Source organism: Paralichthys olivaceus, chromosome 2 (assembly GCF_024713975.1).
Source record: "Paralichthys olivaceus isolate ysfri-2021 chromosome 2, ASM2471397v2, whole genome shotgun sequence".
NCBI lineage: Eukaryota > Metazoa > Chordata > Actinopteri > Pleuronectiformes > Paralichthyidae > Paralichthys > Paralichthys olivaceus.
The window spans coordinates 24,759,905-24,783,794 of record NC_091094.1 but is presented as its reverse complement, the minus strand read 5'-3'; the positions used below and the strand labels follow the sequence as shown (position 1 = coordinate 24,783,794).

The window sequence follows — 23,890 nt, the reverse complement described above, 5'->3', positions numbered from 1 at the left end:
TGCGGGGCACTGCCAAATGTGAACTTGAAATCAATAAGTCCTGCCCTCAAACTGCAAGACCATGCTGTTGAATAAAGACAGGAAAAATATGTATTTATATAAATGTGCTCTTCTGTTGTTTGGTGCAGGGCAGATTGTGATTGTGCATCTTTAGAGGTTTTTCATCGTAAACAGCTGCTGTCGTCACTGTTGCTGCAGATGGCACAGGGAGACGGAGGGACTGAACCAAAACAGTGAAGCTACAGGGTATAAATCAAAACAAAAGGCGAAAAGTTGCTAAAATGCTTTGTAAACCTGAGGGGAACTGCTGTCATGTGTCAAGTTATATTGATCATAGCAGCTTTAGGTTTAGCTATAACCTCTCTCTCCCTCTTACTGTCAGCAGATGTAGTTTTATAAAGCAGCTTATCCCTTAAACCTAAACATCAAGAAGGGCTGTGCTTTAAACATTTCTTTGTTTCTTAAATGTTTCCAAGCCACAGTATTGTACTCTACCTGTCGAAGCTTCTAAGTCGCTGCCCAGGTCTTCGTTGGTGCTGGCCAGAGGCGCCACAGGCTCCTCATCTCTGTCCTCAGCGTCAGACTGAGTCGGGGTGTCTGGATCTTCACCGTCACCCCCACAGGCCAGATCTGACTCTGCAAACACAGGGCAAAGAGAAAGAGCACGGGAATGAGTCGAGCATCATGTGGCGAAACAAATGAACTGTGATCAGCCTGGAGTCATGTTTGTGTCCACATCTCTCAGTCTGCACCTGTCTCTGTCTCCTCTGGCTTCCTCCTGACGAGGTCATCTCTCTTCTGCCGTACAGCTGCCTTCTTTTCCACCGCTAAAAACAAAACAAACACTTCTGAAACCAGTCTGCTGGATGCATCGGAAACAAAAACACATGGAACCATAAATGCAGCCTTCTTCTTTACTCCCTGAATGATTCCCCAACCATCCGGTGCTGTTTTGTTTTTTTTTGCAGCACATATCTTACGTCACACTCACTTGCTGGAGACTTCAGCTTCTCATTTTTCTTTTTCCTCCATTTCCAGGGCTTGAAGATGCGTCCCAGGCTGGCCAGCTTGCTGTTGCGGCGTACGGGAGGCGTGCGAACCCCTGAGACCAGGCAACCCGAATGCAGTGCCCTCTGCTGGTCCATCCCATCTGCAACACCAAGCAAACACAGCTGCCTTAAATGGGATGCAAACAAAACCCTTCCTGCCAACAGCCAGTGGTGATCAGTCAGCACTCCAGTGTCGCAGAAACTTCAGAAATGTATTCAAACACTTGTAACACAATTGGCCGAACACCACCAGCATCCCATCATCATGTGAAAGAGGTAAATGTGGGTCAGTGGCTGTAAGTGCCTTATTGATTCCGGTCTAATTCTGAGGAGCAGTGAGCGAGCGGTGGGGAGAAGACAGAGAATCACATTGTTTGTGAATGACTCACATGGTTTCAGGGCAGCCAGACCTTCCTGGCCCCAAAACACGCAGACAATGGAAGGCTTTTAAAAACTCTCTTAAAAGCCACACGGAGGATAAATAAAATCAGCTCCAACACAACAGCCTCATCTGAGGTCAGTGCAGACATCTGCCGCCTGCAATCCCCACACAGTTTGCATCACTTCAGGCTGTATTACTGTGTTAGTGACGTTCACAGAAATTTACTGCTCAATTTGACAACTAACAGATGATAGAATTTTATGCAGCTTACATGCTGCTACTGAGAAACAAGCAGCAGGGCAGTTTGTTTTGCCCCCATGTTCTTTTAAGTCTTTTTTTTTTAAATTTAGGTTAAAACTTTACCTATTTTCTCAGTTGCTACATTTATTTTGGTCTATAAAACATCTAAGGGCCAAGATTGATAAAATCAAACATGTGTAGTAAATGTGTAGTTCGCTATCATAGAAAACAAAATTAGCCAAAAATCACATTTTACAGGAACTAATTGATTTTCTTGCATTTTATGTCAGTAAGATAATCAGATCATTAGCTAATTGTCAACTGGAAAACATGGATTACTTGTTCATGTACAGTTTATCGTGCAATCACTGATTGTTTGGCTATTTGGAGGCAACAGAGCAATGTTATCATTCATTTTGGAGCCGAGTGTCTGGTCACCTGATGATATGTCATGTTCATATACTCACACTTCATCTCTAGTTAGTTCTTAACACCCAAAGGAAATGTCTGGAGCTTTAACAGCTAAATGCTCAACTGTGATCACCTGACTGTGTCCGTCTGCTGTTTGGATCCAAGCACGTTGTAGAAAGAGGCTTTTTGAGGCCTTTACTAAAGGGATGTAAGAGTGAAGAAAAACATGTGACCGGACAACGAGCTGAAACTCACCATACACCTGTGTAAAACTGAGCGGAGCAGCAGGTTCAAGTGACGGAGGTTCATCATTAAGAGTGACCTGTTTCACACAGTCCCACTGTTTTCACACTTGATACAAATTGGTTTTAGCTGCTCGCTCATATTATCTTTCTGTCGACCATGTGACTTTGGTCTTCCTGGTTTATCTGTTTAAAAAGCAGCAAGTATAAGTTATCACCCAGTCAGTGTCTTTTTGGTCAATGTCATTTCAACTTATTACCACAACTTCTTTTTGGAATTTATTTTCAAAACACAAAATTATTTCAGTTGTGATCAGAGGAGCATATGCTGAAGGATTATCACAGACAAATTAATAAATAAATAAAAAATATTTGTGTGGCAATTAGATGAAAAACAAATATATTCTCTGGTTCCAACAGGCGTACTATAGCTCCTTGTTTTTACCTGTGTCTAAGTCTATGTGATCCAACGTTTCAGCAAAACTGCCATTCTTTTGATTAATCGATTTAGTTTCATCAATAAAATGTCAAAGTAGTGAAAATATCCATACAGTCTAACCTGAAGTTCAGCCTCTGCAGCAGCCAGCTTAACTGGGCTGCATTCAATGAACGAACAGGGATTAGAGTGGTGCCAGCCTTGGTGTGGCAGTGCTCTCTTGGAAAGACTATAATAGTAGCAGTGGAAATTAGATAGCCCAAGAAGCTATCTTTGGCTGCCCATTACTTACATTTGGTACTTATCAGCTGTCATAAATGCCAATTCTGATTTATCCATAGTAGTAGCATTTGGCAGCTTATAAGTCAGCTTGTCAATGTATTGATCGGTCTGTTCTGCCCAATCAGTGTTCGAATGTAAGAGTAAAAGAAATGTAAAAAGTCATACTAGAGGAGCTAAAACCATAAAATACTTGGTAGATATTTATTGATGTTGATCAACAAATTGATAAATTTAGGCCGATTTTCAAACATTCAGTGGCTCATCTTCTTGGAGCACTTTTAAGTCTGCAGGCTAAGCATCACAATGATAGACAGATAGAGAAAGAGAGAAGCACTGAGGCTAACTAAGTGAGAGAGAGAGAGAAGAGAGAAAAGAAAGAAAGAGAGAGAGAGAGAGAGAGAGAGAGAGAGAGATGTTATAAATGCCTGAACAGATTTATTGAGGTTCCTTGGAGAAAGGACAGAAATAGTCACTCCTACACAGTCTGGCTCCGCCAACAAGCTGACACTTAAGGGAGCGTACAGCTGAGCTGTGGGCTGAGCAGGGATCGCTCCACAAACACTTTCATCCCTTAAATCAATTTCAGCCGCATCTAAATCTACAACATCTGCTCAAATATCTCCCTTACGAAATGTACTACATGCACTCACATTTACTGGCCACAGTCACATAAGAGGAAGACAGAAGGAGAAGTATTGTGATTTAGATCCTCAGGTGACGATTGGAATTGATGGCGTCGGTGTCAGCATGTGGCAGGTGACCTCCTTCTGTAGCAGTGACCCTAGCTAAAGTGCAACATGTTCACAATGTGGTTTTAGCAACACAGTAGCAATCCAACAAAATAAATAAATATTCTCCATGTGCACATACCAGCAGGCATCTTTCAAGTAGGTGCTATATTTACACAGGATTTCAGCACAGATACAAGGCATCGTGTCAGCAGCTACTCACTATCAAAATGTCCACAAGGAGGGTTTTTATCAAGGCTCCATTGACTATTTTCATTATTGACTAATCTGCCAATTTCTTCCTCCATTAATCACTTCATCTAATCTCAGGAAATAGTGAAAAAATGCTCATCACCATTCCTAAAGCACTTTAGATGATTTTAAATTTACTGGCACACAAGAGCAATAATTTGGGTATTTTGTGATTGAATAACAATTTGTCGTAAAAGCTAGAAAGCTATAGAGACTGCAGCTGGTCCATCTGCATACAGAAGCTGCATTTATCCCTGCACTGACATCACAAACATACAGCCTCTTCTTTCAACACAAGGCCAATCACAACAGAGTTCATCGATCCATGAGCAGCAGCGGCAGTTTTGATGCCCCGTCTTTATCTGACGCCCTCAGCTGCTTGTCCACCAACAATGAGAAGCAGGTCATTCGCCCAAGTCGTGTGCGCCTGCCTGGGATGCAGCTGCAAATTCAGGTCAGGCCTGTAGTAACAGGAGCAGCGCAACCCAGGGTCAGGCTGCCGTTGCCATGGTTACTACGCTGGATGCTGCAGGAGGAAAAAAAGGCCCTCGGAGGTAGAGAATCACCACGGCATGAGGAATAGGGAGTTGCTGGGCGGATGGGGGAAGGCTGTTGCCACACAGTGAGACTGAGAACCGCAGCCAATCGCAGCCCAGCATGCAACGATGCATAATGTAAATCAGGGAGCAATTTGCAAGTTATGTTGAAATATTTATCAAAGTGCTTAGGTGGCTTGGGGTTTGGGTGAACGTGAACATGCCTTTTCTGAGAGTCGTCTTTTCAAGCAGGGAAAAATAAGCTCAGAGTCAGAGATACTGTAAAGTCAATGTACCCAAAGCACAGAGCTGCTCCGGCAGATAATGAGCAAGTGCACATTCTCCTCACTCATGTTACTCACAACTTACTGTTTTAATAAAATAAATGCATGTTTAAATCTCTAAGCATAAAGGATATTATATTATGTCTATGACTAGTCTCCAAAGCAATATTATAAGTAGATGCAATATAAGATTTATCACAGCCAGACACCTATTAAAAATTAAAATATTTTACAAGTCCTTTTCGCTAGAAACTCACTGTTCTGCTTTGCTGCTCCTGAATATTATGATTGCAACCTTTACATAATTCATCGAGATCTTGTTTTATTATTTGTATTCTGTTTTCTTTTGGAAAGTCTTTTGCTCTAAATGTGTATTAAACGTGTACGTGTGTATATATGTATATATTTAGCATATCGGTTGTTTTTCCTCTTTTTCGACCCTTTATTATGATATAGACCCTTTATTTGACTTTAATGATAGAAGTACACTTTACCTGCTGTAGTAAAGGTTGTTGTGTCTCTTATGGAAAAGTAAAAGAAAAGAAACTCACTGCTGGACGCCACAGGTCTCGGTGGGAAGATTACAGTTATATGATGGTGATAAAATAGATGGTTATAGAAGCACTAAGTGCCATATGGTCATCAAGACAAAAACTAAGTCCCTGCAGACTCATCACATGATCAACATTACTTTTAGGGTGAACACATGTGAAGTATGCAACCAGAGTAACAGTGTTGGAGAATAGCACTTACCTATCACAGCAAACACAGCTGTCCCCCCGCTGCTGGCTTCATGTGTTCACAGACCGACGCTCTGAGGCGGGGGCTGCAGCTCTTCACTTATGTTTCAAGTAATAAGCGAGCGACTTCAGGGCTAGTCTCTGAAACAATGCTTAGTTCGAATCCCGGTGTGGCCGCGACGGTGCAGGTCGGAGTGGGATCAAACCCTCGGTCTATGGAACGACCTCAGGTGCAGATGACCGGTTCCATCCGCAGCCACAGTCCGCAGCTCGCTGCTGCCAGTGCTGAGGATGGGCCATGTGAGCCCCGCCCCTCCCTCCCGCCGGGAGGAGGGGGCCGGATAAACTGACACACGCTCATCCTCTTCCTGCTCTGCCATTGGCTACTGCACACCGTAGTACATCTGGGAGCCCACCCCCATTACAAATAACAAATAAGGGTCCTCATATAATGAAAATAAAAGCTTCTCTTCCAAACCTTAAATGCAGCATGTTCACTTTCAGCATTATGGGCTGCTGGAAATAATCAAAATGTTTGCTGAAATTAAATTCTACAATGGCATTTGAGGAGGATCCTCACCCGGCACCTACTATTCTGCAATACATAGCACTATGTGTTAAGTATTATAATGATAACCTCACATTAAACTATCAATTAAAGCAAGACTGGGCTGTAAAGTATAACATTGCAGTTCAAATAGGTCCTGTCACATCTACAGTATCATTTCAATAGTAAATCCTGTCAGCTGTGAAGGATGCAGTCCATCAGAGTTTACATGTAACTGGGCAAGGTTACTATACTTTAGTTATTTCTCCAACATGCAATTTTTTTTGCATTAATCAGCCACATGAATGTATTAGTATATGTAGACAATGAGACAATCCATTTAATAGTTGTTGAGATATTTCAGTCTGAAAGTGTCGTCCATTGAACATTCTAGTAACGTGGCTCACAGAAAGTAAATACAGAAAATACCACATAAAATTCCACAGGTTACTAAAGAAGAAATATACTCACATGCTCCGGTCATTAAAAGCTACTTATTCGTGACTGTAAACAAACAAACAAACCTTGTTGCAATAATAAAAAAAGACTTTGTTCATGTGTTTCATTAGATACAGTCTTGTTTTTTAAATGTTTTCGCTGAAGGCCTGTTTTTAAATATATTTTGTCATCCCTGCATCATCAGCACAGACGACTAATTACTGAGACAACATCACTTTAGCAAAACCTTTGTGGCTTCAGATCGATTTTCTACCGGGCTGCTCATACATTAAAAGCAGGAAGGGCCGAGTTACATCAGAGATGATAACAGTCAGTGGCTGGATTTCTCCTCAGGGACACACCAGCAGTAAACAAAGAATAAAACTGGTGGCGTAAGCTACTCATAGAACATGAATCTCATTCAATATTTACAAGACTTCATTTAATATGGCCGAGCACAGACGGCGTGCCAAAAGGTTGTGCACACAAATTGTGATCAGCTCATAAAAAAGTGACACACGACCTCCAGCTTGCCAACTTGAAGATGAAGGAATCTCAAGCGACTGCAGTGATGCAGGATCCATTCACCAACACGAGCAGATGGAAATATTTATCAGGAGCAGAGCTTCAAACTGCAAAGCCAATGGGCTTAAATTTACTTTAACTAAATCTACAATTTTCGTAGCAAACTCCTCTTCTTACAGCAAGAAAAACACTAGTGTATTATTTGTAACATTAATTACGATTTACTACACACTTAAATGTATGAATTCCAGAGCTAGGTTTTGTGTACACTGCTTTAACGGCATGGATTACTATGAAACTGACTCTTTGATATTATTACACCAGTGTTTTTCCTGCTGTTTCTCTGTCCATATCTTCTAAGTGCATTGTCTGTTCTAAGCCTGTCTGTTTGGAATGGGTTGTTTGCTTGGCCTGTGGAAATGTAGAGCTTTTTATGTGCAGGTGCAGACTGATGGTGGAAAACGTAATGTTCATCCTACCTGGTTTATCTGCAACTACGATTTTGTAGCCAATGTTTTATCATAAAATTAAACTGTTAATTTTTTCATTATTGCATATCAGCTATTGCAGTGGACTGTTAAGCAATCAACAAAATCTTCAGACCCAAGTTCACAATTCTGCAAAATAAAAGCTCTGTGATTTGCATTATGATGTGTCCATGCTTAAAATGAATTAGTGAGGTTATTTCTGCCAATAAGCTGTAAAGTGTACATGAGGGGTATAGGGGCCACAAGTGTGTGCTTCTGCATGTCTGTTGTGCAGTAACAAGGGGGGCGAGGGAAACTGGAGCAACACGCTGCACATCAGCAGTATAAGTGCTCAAACCTACACTTATGGAGTGTCCATTTGTGAAGCAATTTGCACCAAAGCACTTTACAATTGATTGCAAACCTCAAACGTGCAGTAATCACATTCACTGGGATGGGAGATCTCCTGTGTTTCACAGCATAACCACAGAGTAACTGAATCATGAAGTCAGGAATCTGTGGCCTACAATAATTTTCAGCTTTGACAAAATAAAAATAATCAAGAATTTACCCGAGGATTGTTTTTGCAAATGGTTTATCAGTAAGATACATACAGTGACTCTATGTCAAGAACAGCCAATAAAGTATCATCAAATGTGAGTTACTTCATTGTGATTGGCATTTAAGTCCTAAACAGGCTTTGCAGTCCGACAGTGCAAACTACATTTCATTTTCATAACTCTGCTACTGCTCCACTCCAGCACTGTTCCCCTTTAAATCTGCTGAATCATTCATCAGGTACAGCCAAAGCCTGTGCAGCCTGCGAGCCAATGCAGTGTCACAGTGACAAATGGGGGACTGTAGCAGTGGGGAAGACACAGCCTCGACTGTGTAGTGTGTGTGAGCTGCAAACAAAATAGTCTCTGGGATTCCTCCGAAGGGGATGTTTCTAGTTTGGGAGGAGGCCAGGCTGCTCAGGTTGGACGCAATACTGCCTGGGCTCTATTCATCATTTTAGTTTTTAGAGTGTCAGAGAAAATCATGAAGATGCGATTACAGCATCTGCAAAAGGTGGCATATGCAGATTGGTCTGTCCGACCCACAATCCAAATCCGTAAGGATGTGCAAGTTAACAATCACATGAAAAAGGAAGAAGGCACCAGATCCTCACATATCAGCAGTTTGACCAAGCAAACATGGGGCACATTTCACCTGGTGATGACTTTTCATTGATTATCTGCAAGCAGTCCACCAAAGTACACATGAAACCATTTGTTTGTCATTGCCTGTCAAAACATTACAGGATAGCATTTTGTGATCTGACACCCCATCAGCATGCCGTCATTGTTCATCATCACATTTCAAAGCTGTCACATAAACAGCAAGATTCATGATTAAGATCATTAGACAAAAAATATTCATATGACCATTTTTCCAGGCCACTTATAAGCTTTAGCAAGATTAATGATAGGTAGGTATTTCAGTCTGGTCCAAAGTGGTGGATCTAACATTACACAGAAAACATCCTCTCAAGGACAGTTCCACCTTTGGCCCTGGTGCTTTCCTATCATAATTCACACAGCAGCTAGAGGTCTTTACCAGGTAAACACAGATTGTGTTAAGCATTTGAAGGATTTGTACCGCATGGGCAACGCGTCTCCACTCCCACGGTCGGAGATGGAGCTGTGGTAGCGAGGTCCAGTCGATGCTGTCAATCATGATTTGTTTTTAATAAAGTCAACTAACTAATCTAAACTAAACTTTCCAGAAATTAAACAGTTGAACATACATCAGTGTGATGAGAACTATCTATAATGACAGAAACCAGCTTTACAAGAGTACTTTGACATTTTGGTTTGGTCCATGTGCCATCCATTAACATAGAGCAGGCAGGATTTATGACCAATACTTCCCAGCCAGCAGGTGGTGATCAATTTGCTTTGGCTTTACTTTTGGCGAGCTGTCCTGTCGTTCATATTTATATACAGTCATGACACAGTGAACGAATAACAAAAGCTATGATTCTTTTAAATTTACTGTCAACTGACTAATTGTTCCAACAGTAGATGATAAAATGAAGCAGGTTGTGCTCCAGACACTTATAACCAGTGTGATTGTTAGGAGGTAAACTCAAAATTAAGAAATTAATTGCATTTTATTTGGATCTCTATTAAACAAAAAAAACATTTTAATTTAATGGATAGGGTTCGCTCAAGTCACATTAAAACATTTGGGGGCTGTTACTGTCTCTTTACTGTAACACTGCTGAGAGAGTCTTGTCAGTCAGAGTCTCTACATTCCTTCTCTGGGATTTAGCATTTGTTTAATTACATCTGCCGCAGAGACCAAAAGGATCTTTTTTTGTAATTAAGCCCTCACTAGGCTGTTTCCACTCCCCAGCTCTGTGGGATGTGCAGTGTAGATTTTGTAGAAATGAATGGCTGAAAATAACTCTGCTGGAGGTGGTCGAGAGCCTCTGCCTTTCCAGGGGCGTCGGAGTGATCCTAACGCTGCTGCTCTGTTTCCATTTGTCCGAGCCTTATACCCATGTTGATGTGGGATGAGGATGTCAAAAGGATCAGCTGGATGCTGTGGTGTGTTCTCGTGTGCAACATATTGCTTCTCGTCGTCTCTGAAAGGAATTAGGTCAGCCCATGCAACATTCATAAAAGATCCATCGTGTGTAAATGGCAGACAGCTTAAATCGAGTCCCCCAACATGCCCGACCCAGTCACAGGGTATCCGCCTGTGCTTAACTCATAATCTTTCTTTTCCTTAAAATAAATCATATTATGGCCACCCTCAGGAGGTAACACTGTTGTTGCAGACATGTGACAGCAATTCCACGATGTTAAACCCTGTAAGAATACTAAATAAAAGGGTAAACACGCAGAAAAACATCTATTTAAATCATAACAGCAGTGTTGCCTGAGAACCTGTCATGGAGGGCACACAAAGAATAAAAGCCAAGCTCTGTTGGTGAAAGACGTAAGTGGCACACAGAGAAGTAAACACAAGCCACAAGATTTGGTCTCTTAGGGCAAAGCTTCACCACCGCTCAGTTTTTAATTCCATCAGTCTACAGCAGACTACAGCAGCAATTTTTAAGTCCTACTGTATGTGTGACATCCTTGTTGTTTAGAGATCCCAGATTGTTTAGTTGTTGGGGGAGGGGAGACGGCGTGTGTGTGTGTGTGTGTGTGTGTGTGTGTGTGTGTGTGTGTGTGTGTGTGTGTGTGTGTGTGTGTGTGTGTGTGTGTGTGCGTCAGGGGTGGGGGTAGTACAGCTTCACCATGTCTGTTTGTGCTACTGTTCAGTCTGTACATGGAAACAAACACATTCTAAGATCCTTTTGTTCTCTTTTCTGCTCTTTAATTGTCAAACACTATTCACGCATTGATGCATCCTGTCATATCAGACAATTTGCTCAATTTGATTTAACACAGATGACCAAATCACCCCAAAGCTCAAATAAATGTATCAATAGGAGGCTTTGCAGTCAGGTGGCATCATGTGGACCCTTCCCCTTGCCATGACATTTGTTTCTGTACTCTATTTATGTATTTTTAACATTTATAAAATAACTCCTAGAATCTTTTTCTGCATTATATTCTAAAAAAATTATACACTGGCACAGCAGACAAACATATACACCAATATTTATAAATGTATGATATCTATGATGCTCTAGGTTTCAGTTAACTTGTTAAGTATTTAAAACTAAAACTCATCATTTTAAGCCATTTTCAGCATTATACCTACAAAACCATGTTAAAGTCCACTACAATGGACAAACCAAGTTAGAATCCAGCAAAACAGCTATGAGAATGTTGCATTTCTGAGTTGGTGGAGACAAAAAAACAGTTGAAGAGGACTCCACATTAGACTTATATTGGTCAGGCTGCTGGAAACGACACTCAAATGAATGCTGATGTTTCTCTGCAGAAGATTAATTGTTAACAAGTCGCTACGTATGCTTACAACTTTTTTTCTACTGCCCCCAAGTGGTAGAGGACTGAGTCAGCACTGAGTCATTATAGTCCACAGACCACAACCTTGTGTATAAAATGGCCTGAGGTTACTTGTGGACATTGAGGTTATTGGCATGTAGAGGACAGTTTTACATATAAAAAATATATTTAAACCTGTTGGTTGGTGGGGTTTTTTTATATGACAGATTGTGATATTTTTACAAGTATCATAGCCTTTAGCTTTTAAGCAAAACTCTACACCCCAAATATTTTAACTTTTCAAACTTTTGAGTTCATAGCCCCAACTATACTGACTCAAGTGAAACCACTTCTGGCAATATATCAGATTCTGACATGTGAAATTGGTGGTGTTCCTCTTTATAGGAAGAAAAAATGTGAAATGAGAGTTTGGTTTGGGGCTCTGTATCCACAGTGTGAGTCTCCTAAATAGTGCTGGTTGTGTCCTTTCAATGCAATGCCAGAGAGTGACGTCATGTTTTATCCTGCCTGCTGTGCTGCTCCCCAGGGAGCTGTAGACAGAGGGACACCGAGATATCTCTGCATAGTGCATAATGACATGAGAGATGAGTTGGCACAAAAAGAGGTACTTTTGAATTAGCCACTATACCACCATTGAGTCTCTGCTGGCTCATAAAAAAGAATCAATGCTGCGACAAAGACTCAAGGGTAAAAACTCACTGATGGAACAACCTATTACTGTCTCAGCAAATTCACTAAATAGCCCTAGATTCATCACAACACATCTGCAATGCTCCACATTCATCTTGGCCACACTCTACACACTAAACTCTTCGTCATTGCGTTTAGATGTTTAACTTTTAAATAGACACGAGATCCTCAAACACTCCGAGGAGTTACATCAGCTCTAAAAATATCCAGAGGAGCATGAAGTTACGCAAAGCTTACTTTTCAGTGTGGAGGTTTTTTGAACCTCCTCTGAGAGAATTTCAAAAGGTTTCAGAGCTCATTCTAATGATGCCTGCACATTGTTCATTCCGTTCTCACAGTCTGAAGGGTGATTCGGCATAAAGTGAATATTCACTTAAAGTGCATCAGTCTTCTTGCATCTCATCCAAAACCTAAACAGAAAAGAGCTGAGTAATCCTGAGAAAGTCCATCCGTTCCCACTCTATATGCAGTACGACCTTGGATAAACCATTTGTCCCTATTCTTTGTGAGAGGTCAGGTGACTGCAGTGCCGGACTCAATGACAGTGACTGCTTACCTCATTTATGAAACACAGCCATCTGCCAAGGAGAGCCCTCTAGTGGCAGTTTGACCTTTCAACTCTTGACCCCAGTTAGCTTCAATTTTGGTCCTCCTACTGTGCAGGTGTTTAAGATGCCTTTAACATCTCTCTAGTGTCATCTCAGCATGGTATTTTCAGAGAGTACAACTGTGCTACTGCAAACCTAATGTGAGCCAATGGAAAGAGAGTAGGATGGAGTAGGAGGTATAATGTGCAGTATGTGTCCACTGACTTCAAAACATATATTCTATTTATATATATTTCAGTATTTGTTTTATGTGAATGAAAAGTTTTTAACGGTAACCTTGCAGTTACCTTCCGTGTTAAAATGTTAAATGACTTAATGAATGAAAGAACAGCTATAGATAAAGTTTTACTATTTTTCAGGGAATTTTAATCATGTGAATCCATTTACATTACATTACCCTACATTTCTATTTGGCTCTAGATAGAAATCTAGACCATTAGTGTCAACACATTGGCAGTACAAGCATTTTACCTAAATTTTGTGGTAATACTGCCGTAGCATATCAACTTAATGTACTTTCATGTGGTGTCAAATTAATCGAAAAAATGATTTCCGGACTCAGCCCATGAAAATTCACATGAATGTTACTTGAAGTCGCAACAACAACTCGGAAAATCTGTGAAAGTTTTGGTTCAGGAGTTGCTGAGTTTTTGAAGCTATCATTCATAATCAAATCAACATAATTTTACAATCAGCACTATATCGTATTTAAATCTGCACGTCCATAAGCGCCCAACAGCAGACTTTTTAACCAATATAGTTTTTATGATAAATGTATATATACATTGTATACATTTTATATTGTATACATGCCTGATCCTTTTTCTTCATTCTTCATTATGCAGATATCAGAAAGCGGCATCACGGTGTTGTTTAAACACTCTAAACACAGAAATTCAAAATGGTTTGTTAACAGCTCCCAACATTTCCCCAAATTTCAACTTCAAAGCACATGAACACATAAAAGTCAGAACAACAACTTCACAACTCAGGGAAAAAGGACCTTCCAAAGAGCATGTGAATGCATAATCATTCAATTAAGCACAAAACTACATTTGTTTCTATACATTTGTGACTAAAAAGGACATGACAGTTTTGGGGAACCATAAGTGGCTCATTTACCAAGAACCTTCTCTCTTCTAATCGGCTCACTGTTCAATAACAGCTCTGAATATGGAATGAGACACGCTCTCTTATGTATAGGCTATGTGGTTAATAAAACATGAAGCACCCTGATTCGAATAAAAAGCATCTTAATCACCTCGTCAGAACCCCCATGAGGACCAAACTGAGGCCAGTGAGTATCTCAGATGTGTGGGTGGAGGAGGTGTGACGAGGCGAGGTGGTTGGAGGACGCTGGAGGAGTCCAGGGAGAAAGCCTTTGATGTTAGAGCGACCTGTCAGATTAGCACAATGTCACCAGCTCAGAGAGACGAGGGGAGCAAGAGGAGAGACTCCAGGCTGAGGTAACACTAGAGACTGACAGATCTCTGCCATCAGTCCTATTATTGTTTTGTTTGCTGAGGCCATGGTGACTTCATCACAATGTTGCTCAAGTACATGTGAGAGAGATATTCATTAGGGACATAAAAACAATCATATTTTCTATGCTATTCATTTATAATATTTCATTTTGGTGACTGATAACACAGTACCAAGTTGATTGCTGAGAAGCCAGTTGATCTAAAGCTCTTAATTTGGAAGTTCAAGTAAAGTGAATGGACCTGCAATGCAGCTAATAATGTCTATTTTAGATACAACCAATGTTTGTACAAAGTTGAACCAGGATTTTGGTGTAATAATGTTATTCTTGTGTTTTCATTAAGTGTTGGTTTGTTTGTCAGCAGGATTATGAAAAAACTGCACAACTGATTTCCATTAGATTTTGTGGATGGGTGCGACATGGCCCAAGGAAGAACCCATTCAATTTGGGGGCAGATCCAAATAAATTGGTGCGATTCAGAATTTCTTTCACTTCCTTTGCAGCCTTTCCCACAGAATAAATTCAGTGTATGGCGTTTGCGAGGGTGCACGTGCATGGTGGTCATTCTCATGCACAACCGAGTGACAGGTACAGAGACTAAAGCCTAAAAAGAGAAGTTCTCAGGTGAGAGGGAACTGCATTTCATGGCACTTGTGGGTACATTCATAACTGCAGCTGAAACTATGAGGTCTTCCGCCATTTTCAGCATTTAGGCTACTTCTTGTTATCGTTTCCAATAAAAAGGATGTTAATTACAGTAACAGGAAGTAGAAATGGAGGGGTAATAAATGGTGAGACACACAGCCAAAGGCAGGCTCACCATAGACTGATAGACAATGTGTCAGTCAGCTTCTCAAAAATGAAGCAAGTTTTGTTCCAAAGATGATTTCGGTCATTTTAGGTGATTCTTATAACACTGATATAGGTGTGAGTGCTCTTTTTCTAGGTTTATTTAGTTATGTAATGTAGATCCAGGATTCCTGCAGTGGCCACATCGTGGATCATGATGATGAATCTGTGACTGTGAGCATACCAAACACCAAGGCCATTAAAATCACACTTGTCCTCTACAACCACACAGTAACAGCTGGAAAAACTCGACCAATTCTGTCTGCAGGTGCTAGTGTCACTTTGTACTACACGCTGTCATGGGTTCTGAGAAACATGTATTCCGGTAGAATCAGAGTCCTCTGCTCTGTGTGGTGTTTTATGCCATCAACATATGCAGGATGAGAATCTGATTTGAAAGATTCCTTTGCTGCACAAATGTTTAGTGGTTTCTGTTTTGGTTGTGACCACGTGCCAGAGAGGGAAATGTGTCGTTTTCCTCCTGCATCACTGTACAAGCATCACAATGGAAGAAGAAGGCTTTTGTGTATTAGGCCCAGTTTAGTGTGCAGCTGATTCAGTGTGACACTGCCCAGCTGGGTGCCATGATAATGGCATCATCAGGGATCTGTCACTCCCCCCTTTTATCCCCTCTTATGGAGATGGTTCTTCAAGGGCCAGGATCAAAGCGGTAGTAGGCATGCCGGGGCTAGGAAAGGGTTAGTAACCAAGCAGAGGGGATGGAGACGGTCAGGCAGGTATTCACTGCTGCATTGCCTGATCCCTGTCTGCCAGACACTGCACAGGAAGACGTCAGCTCTGGACGAAATCTGCTGCAGCACTTCTTTCGGAGGTGGGATCAGGGTGAATTCAAGTTTAAAGCGGTAATGAACAGTGGATGTAGTGTACCACGGGACACTGCTGCCAGCGTTGTCTCAGAGTTGCCTGTACACCAACGCTGTTACGTAACCGTAACAACCACGACAACGTGACAAGCCGTGGAAACCGAGGGCAAGAACACAACATCCTGCTGTCAGCAAGAGAACTTGAAGATCTTCTCTGCAGTGTTGCCGTGGCCCACACATCTAAAGATAGCTGGTCCCTGTGACACCTTCAGACTGGAACACACACAAATGAAAACAAAAGTGCACAGTATGTACTAAGCACTGTCTCATATATTACACACAGACACACATCAGACTAGGATTCAGTAACTGAGCATCTCATTTGTACAGCAGCAGCTGAGTAGCATCATTTTCTATGTAATGAAACCAGTTGAGTCTATAGTGTGTGGGCGGTGGTGGATGTCAAACAGCAAATTAAAATGACTGATTTATCACACTGCCAGAACGATCCACTGATCAATACCTTTCAAAACAGTGTATTTCCCGTGAGCGCTGCTTGGTGACTCCCAGTGGAAATGTGAATCCCGAAGACGATTTGCAGACTGAGTGGCGCTTCTCACTGAATGGCCGGCTGCAGTATATCACCGAGTGTGATGAGGAAAAACACCCCAAAACTAAATGTTTAAAAAAAGCCAACAACAACCAGTGAGTGTAGCAGACAAACACCATGTCAGCTCACAGTCTGAGAGCCAAGTGCTGCCTTCTGCCATTTGGATCACCATGGAAACAGCCAAATACACAACCATCACTCTCATCAGCTTCAGCTCAATATACTGCAGTCCATGTGTGAGTTGTACATTACACCTTCACCTAGCTGCAGGAATATTATGTCACATATAGGTGCATCATACAAAACACATTCACTTGGTGGTTTTCTTTGCACGAACGGCATCATCTGCAGGTAATGATAACAATTATGTTCATATGGAGAGGAATAAACTGGGTGAAGGGACCGCTTGGTGGGGAAACACTGCATGGGCTCCAGCTGTGAAACACCTGCACATGTGTAAATGTCAGCTAATCAATGCGTGTTATTTTTAATGCACCGCTATAATGAGTCATCTGAGACGTAAGTGGAGGGACACCATTGGACAACATCTCCTTCTGTGTGTTGCATGGCACAAAAATGACCCTGATTCGTTGTGCCTCTGTAAATGGCCCAGTTATTAGAGCAATAAGGCCTACAGCCCAGCCCAGCACAGCCCAGCACTGAGCACATACAGGGGGATAGTACATGACGCACGTTTACAACACAACCTACGACTGTTGCATACAAATTCACAGGGATGTGATCGGGCTGCAGACGAGAGCACCTGACACTGCGATGCGTCTGCCATCCATCCAAGCACCTGTCCAGAGCGCACAGATATGACAGCTGTCACAGCTCGCGTCCAGCCCTCCCCTCCCACCGTCTCCCCCCTCTGCTGCTTACCTGCTCTGTGCGCTTCACCCAGGCGAACCTCGGTGATGCTGCTCGGGTCACTCTGAGATCTGCCCCGCTGCAGCACGCAGTCCTCCTCCTCCTCCAGCCCGGCGGCGGAGCACGATGCCATGGTGGGAGAGAGGAAGCACGGAAGCAGCACTGGAAGGCGTAGCCACCGCCGGCCAAGGTCGCCAGCATCAAGTGGTGGGGCTGCTTCACTGTGGCTGCGCTGCTGCAGCTGCAGCTCCTGCTCCAAGACAGGCAGCAGCGCTGCTGGGGAAATCCATTACGCGCGCAGCATCATGGCGCCTTCCTGTGCGCCTCGTAATTCCCCAATTTTTTAATTTTCTCCAACATCTCTATAAAATCTGTATTCAACATGTGTCGACCAACTTGGTTTGATAATTAAAATAATAGATATCTAGAGTCCAGACATTGCAAATGTGCTTGAGACATGTAATATAGGCCATGCAATTGAGTATTTAATTATGTTATATTATTACAATAGAGCCTGCAGCTCACCTTTCTCCAAAGCTGCCACTAGGTCGACGAATGTGACTAAATGCATAGACTTCAGTAGAAATTTGGTGTATTTGTACTTTTGGCGTATTTGTAGAAAAATATTGTTCTGATATATAGTTACCAGTTGTTTTATACATAAAGAATTCAGGCAACAAGCAAAACATATGAATAACTTTTACAATAAGGATGAACCATAAAACATTTATATAAATGTACGTAACCTGTAATTTCGCCATGCCTCATTGTGTGATGACGTTAAAGGCATTCTATTTTTAGATGTAATCAGTTGCTTGATTTGTAAAACTTTTAAATAATAATAATTTTTTAGCAGATTGATCCTTAAAGTATTTTGTCATACAAAAATCCAACTACATCCACTTCAGACAGCTTTGATAGTAGGTCCAATATTATCAGGGCCATTTCCCTGCAGTGATTTTCAAAGTATGGGCTTCCTTTTTCTGCTGACACCTACATACTTTTATGTAAGTAATATTTCAATTCAGTATTTTAGCATCATGGTACTTCAATAAAGGATCAGAGTATTTCCTCTGGCTAAACACCTTTCTGGGGGATATATTTCACGCTTTGATGACTTAAAGTGCAAGAGGCAAAGTCTCAGAGGTGATCTGTCCCACAGCCCCTGAAGGCAGCATTGGATTAACGTCTACTGTGGAAGAAAATGGGGACTCTGTTAATGACGTTTTCCCACTGGCCTGCGTTTATTGAGCAGGGCTACACAGATGTGAGATCTGTCTACTGAGAAGCTGCTGTTATTTTCTGTCAGAAATACGAACATGCTGCTCTGAAATGAAATGGAGGAAAGTAACGTCAAGAAAATAAGACCAACCTTGGAGCACAGACTATGGTTTTATGGTTTAACTATGGTGGTAAAGCATTGATTACTGATCAGTTCTTTCCGTTAAGTCAGAGGATTAGTGTCTGGCCCACTGGAACACAGTTGTCACTCCTCTTGCCGCACGCTCTGTCTTGAAGGAAGATGTGTCCCACAAAGCAAAAATGTTTTGGTGCAGATTTGGCCCACATTCCACACATCGCACATTAGGCCCACATACCACAGGGAATGATGGCACTTGGGCAGTCGGCTCCCTAGTTAACATACAAATTACACCTTGACGACAACCCTTCATGTTTGCCAACTTTACAAGCAGGCCACTGTAGACTCACATCCATTTTGTTTGGGCCACAAGAAGGCAGAAGTGCAGGATCATTGCCTGAAGTGGCCCACATCCGTATTCTATCTGGGGTGGGTCCCACTCTTGAGAGGAGAGAGAAAAGAAAGGAGCACACAGGAATGAGCTGCACGATGGCAGACATTGAGGGTCAGGAGGATAGCTGGCAGACATGTCAGGCTGAGTCACTAGGACGACTCGACAATTTTTATCCACAAGCCTTTTGAGACACACACCTGGAAAGAATGAGGAAGCATCATATACTGTTCATCAGGGTTTGACACGCGAGTGGTAAAGCAGTCATCTGAAACCACAGAGCTTGGCTCACTAACATGAACATTTACAGGACCGCAAAGATGTAGTCTTTGGCTTTGTACCTGTCAAGGCCATGATTGTATGGGTAAAGAAAGAATGACAATTAGATATATTTTCATTGCCTCCGACAGTGTGAAGGGACGTTAAAAAGCAACGGGTCCGCAGTTTATTTTATCCTTTCTATACAACAACAAGTTCAGTGTTACTCCTGTGGCTCAGGAGATAGAGTGGATCATCCACTAACCAGAAGGATGGCGGTGTGATCCCTGTCTCCTCCATTCCGCATGCCGCAGTGCCCGTGGGCAAGGTACTGAACTCCAAATTGCCCCTGATGGTAGATAGAAATAGAGAAAGTGCTGCACAGAGATGCACAGAATGAATGTGTACATGAATTGCTATATAGAGTTTTGAGTGGTCATGAAGAAAAAGCATTATTAGGATACAGACCATGTACTACTATGGAATACTCTGCCGTGCTTATTTGTTATGTTTTGTTTTACGAAGTTAGGAAAGCAATGTTTAAGTCAGGTCTGATGTTGCCTTACAAATAAAAGAATGATCCCAGGCTCTGTCACACAGTGAGGACTAAGAATACTCGGCTTAGTGCATAGCTAACAAAAACACTACAGCTAAGAAAAAAACTGAATGCAAGCAGGTATGGGAAATATGTTCCAAATCCAGAAATGCAGACACAAACACACATTCTGTGTCTTTTTGTATTTAAAGTAGTATGAAAAGATAAATGCAGTTGACTATATCATAACTTTAATGGGACAGCTCTGTCGGGAAATACTGTATGGGAGTGCCAGTTGACCACTGCATAAATTGTATAATTTATACAACTACATGAATCTCTCTTAATAAATACATATTAAATACATACAGAGATGAGAGAGGAAACATTAAGAACTGGAGTCTGGGAGTTCAAACACTGAGCTGACACACACACACAATGTTCGAGTGGTCAAATTTGATGAGGCCCAACATTTTTTTTGCTGTCTATCTGGCAGGCGGCTGTGGCTCCTCCTCCATCCTGAAGGTTGGTGGTTCAATCCCAGTTTTCCCCTTATCGAGGCAAGATCCTTAAACCTTCTAATAGAAAAAGGTGCTGCACATATGAATATATAAATGTATAGGTGAATGTAAACCTGTACTGTGAAGTGCTTTGAGTGTTCATCAAGACAAGAAAAGCAACAGTTAACAATCCTACCAGGGAATGAATAAATAAATATATATAACTTCACGTTATAATGAAGTGATCAGTTCATTTCCAAGAAGGCCAGCCCAGCATGGCACTTGATTATAAACAGTGTAATCACACAGCTGGTAGTGGAAGGAGTCAGAGGCTGCCAGGTGACCAGAGAATGTGTTTAAAGTAGACAATACACCAGTTTCCAGCTGATTACAGGAGCAAACAGGATGATAGGCCTGGAGTAGCCGTTGTTTGTCTGAAGAGCAGAGACAAGAAAAGAAAGTGAGCAGCAGAAATATGAATACACTTTGATTTGACTGCATTATATCAAACCATTCCAAATACTAAAACCAACCATCTAAAATGGGAATGTGACATGTAGACGGTAGACACAGTAGACATGTACCTTGCTCTGTGTGACCACAGTTGTTGAATCCAAACCCTAAATGTGCACAGTCTGTTATTGCTGACTCATATCCTGCACACTGAACATTGTCCAACCACATTGGTCCACTGGCCTGCCCGAATACCCTGCGTGGTGCAGACGCAGCCCAGCTGTCGACAGACCACCCCAGCTTCATACAGCCCCCAGCTGTCAGCACAGATCTCCCCTCTGCCAGAGCAGTGGCTCCTGCATCACTGGAGAAACGAAGCCATTACATACAAATGTCACTGATCCAATAATGTGCTAAATCAAGCATAAAGTGTGTTTTGTAAATGTATGGTTACATTCACAAAGATATGATTTAACATTTGTCAGCACTCTACTACAGAAATCTTTTCACACTTTATTTTCTAACATGCTTACATGATCTAAACGTTCTGCACTAGGATGAATATGCCGATGATAAATCTCAGTCACACTCTGCTGTGGCCTGTGAGAAATACCTGAGAGAAATACAAAAGAAACAGTGAAGCTCAGACATCCATGTGAAGTCACTATAAGCACATGTTTTAGCTTTAAACATTAAATTTTAATATACCACTGATATATACATATGTCTACCGGACTAATTAATATTCATATACTCTATGGTGCTGTCTTCGGGCTTTCAAAACTAGACTGACCCTTAGTGGAGCGCATGCCCCACCAACAGTCTCCTTAAATTCTAAATCCTAAAGCTGCATCCAGTTTCACACACTTATATATCAGTTCTCTTAACATGCCATCCCGGGGAAAAATGTAAGATTTTGAAAAGCTTGCTATCTCATTATGTTTAAGAAAGGGAGAAACAAATCTGGATCCATCCCCTGATCTGGATCCACACAAAACTGTAATGGGTTCTTCCTTGACACACTCTACAACCTTCCATCAGGTTCCATTGTAATCTGTCCAGTTGTTTTGTGTAATCTTGCTTACAAGCAAACAAACAAACTGACCAGGGTGAAAACACAGCATCCTTGACAGAGGTATATCCTGAATGCATTGTTAGTGTGCACCAGCGTCATTACATGGTTTTGTGTTTCCTGTTATGTTCATGTTCTGGACACTGAGCTGACAGCAGCAGAGAGAGGGACAGATTTTAAAATTTGACAAAATTCATGGTCGTCCTTAAAACCCGACACAATGTCGGAACAGTGTTGGTTATTCCATGACAGATTACTCTATTGCTTCTTTCTGGGTGCTTCATTTATTTCAAGTGGATCAGAGCAGTAACGAGGAATTAGAAGCATTTGAATGGAAAACCTACACAATAAAAACACTGACAGTGGTCGCCATGTTTACTGATGACCTGCAGGAGCAGTGGGAACACTTTAGAACTGAATGTCCCCCAACAACACCAGTAATAGTGAAGGGAAATTGTATGAACAGAGACTGATACCCATGGGCTTAGAGCCTCATTACATGCTCAGAGGCTTTCTACTACACCTTCACTCCCATTTGATGATTTATTCATCCTGCTACATACAGATATGGCAGGGGAAGTCATAATGGTACATCAATTCCTTCCATGTATCACTGTGCATGTGTCAACATACTGTAAACCATGAAAACCAGCTTGAGCTCGAACATGTTCATCTGCAGTAGATGCTTAAGACATGTTGTTTGTGGTGGGCGTGATCGCAGAAGCTCAGGCAGTTGGAACAACCATTACTGGGTGCACCCGAATGGAAAATGATGTGGTAATGAGGTGACAGTCCTGCAATCCACATTAAGTGTTTTTTTTGCTGATGATGGCGCCATATGGAATAATGTTTGTAATATGGATTATATTTCAGGCAGTTTCTGCAGGGGTAAGACAAAGTAGATATATAGGAAGAATAAATGTATTTCAAGTATGAGGCATTTGGTTTTAAAAAGAAAACAACACAAGCACAAGCTCAAGTTATATCATGTCAATTTAAAAGGGTTAAAATGATTATAGATTCCTGGGGGGGTCTAGTTAGAGTACAGAATGACATGAGGGGAACATGTGGAAAAAGTACAAGATTTGAGAAAATATCTAGCAGAATCTGACGTTGGGTGCAATAGCTTCCTCTGACTTAAGCACTTAGAATAGAGAAAGGTTAGTCACAGACTGCTTCTGTTTCTATGTACAGCCAAGTGTGAAACATAATTTGATCTTCAGAAGAGGCAGAAGAGGTGAAGCCATACTAAACTAGGCTGAAAGAGGTAAACTGTGCTTCAAAACAGATGGCAAGTGCTGAGACTGTTACACTGGTTTTAATCCACTGCAGCTACTATCACAGAGAAGGTAACTCTTTCTGTAACATCTCACAAGCAGAACATACTATGCAGGATGGGTGACTGAATAGGCTATATGAAGATGTGAAAACAATGACACTGCACATAAAGATATATACACTGCATATAGGATATATAAAATATATTCGCTATATACAAAGATACAAAGATCTATTGACGGTATATAAAGATATATACACTAAAGATATGAAGATATATTCTCTGTTTCTAAAGAGTAATAGAGACATACACTGTATATGAAGATATATACATGTATGTACAAATACGAAGATACATTCTCTGATTAGAAAGATAAATAGATACACATACAATGTTAATGAAGATATATATATATATATATATATGCATATAAAAATATGAAGATACATTCTCTGTTTTATATGAAGATATATGTTCTGTTTATAAAGATACATTTAAGTAAATAAATACACAGTCACTGGTTTACGATGATCAGTGGAGTTCTGTGCTTGGCCTGAAGAGGGCAGCAATGTGTTTTC

The 23,890-nt window shown here is 41.4% G+C and overlaps 1 protein-coding gene across 1 annotated transcript in view; it reads right to left on the bottom strand.

Moving 5' to 3' along the window:
• phactr3b (phosphatase and actin regulator 3b) overlaps positions 1–17,731 on the bottom strand; it is a 45,588-nt gene extending 27,857 nt beyond the window's left edge. Inside the window, exons 1-4 of the mRNA XM_020086295.2 lie at positions 17,477–17,731; positions 992–1,150; positions 753–827; positions 496–636 (exon numbers count right to left, since the gene is read on the bottom strand). Coding sequence (XP_019941854.2) covers positions 496–636; positions 753–827; positions 992–1,150; positions 17,477–17,597 — 496 coding nt within the window. The 5' untranslated portion in view covers positions 17,598–17,731. The remainder of the gene's footprint in view (positions 1–495; positions 637–752; positions 828–991; positions 1,151–17,476) is intronic.
• Positions 17,732–23,890: the final 6,159 nt, after the last annotated feature.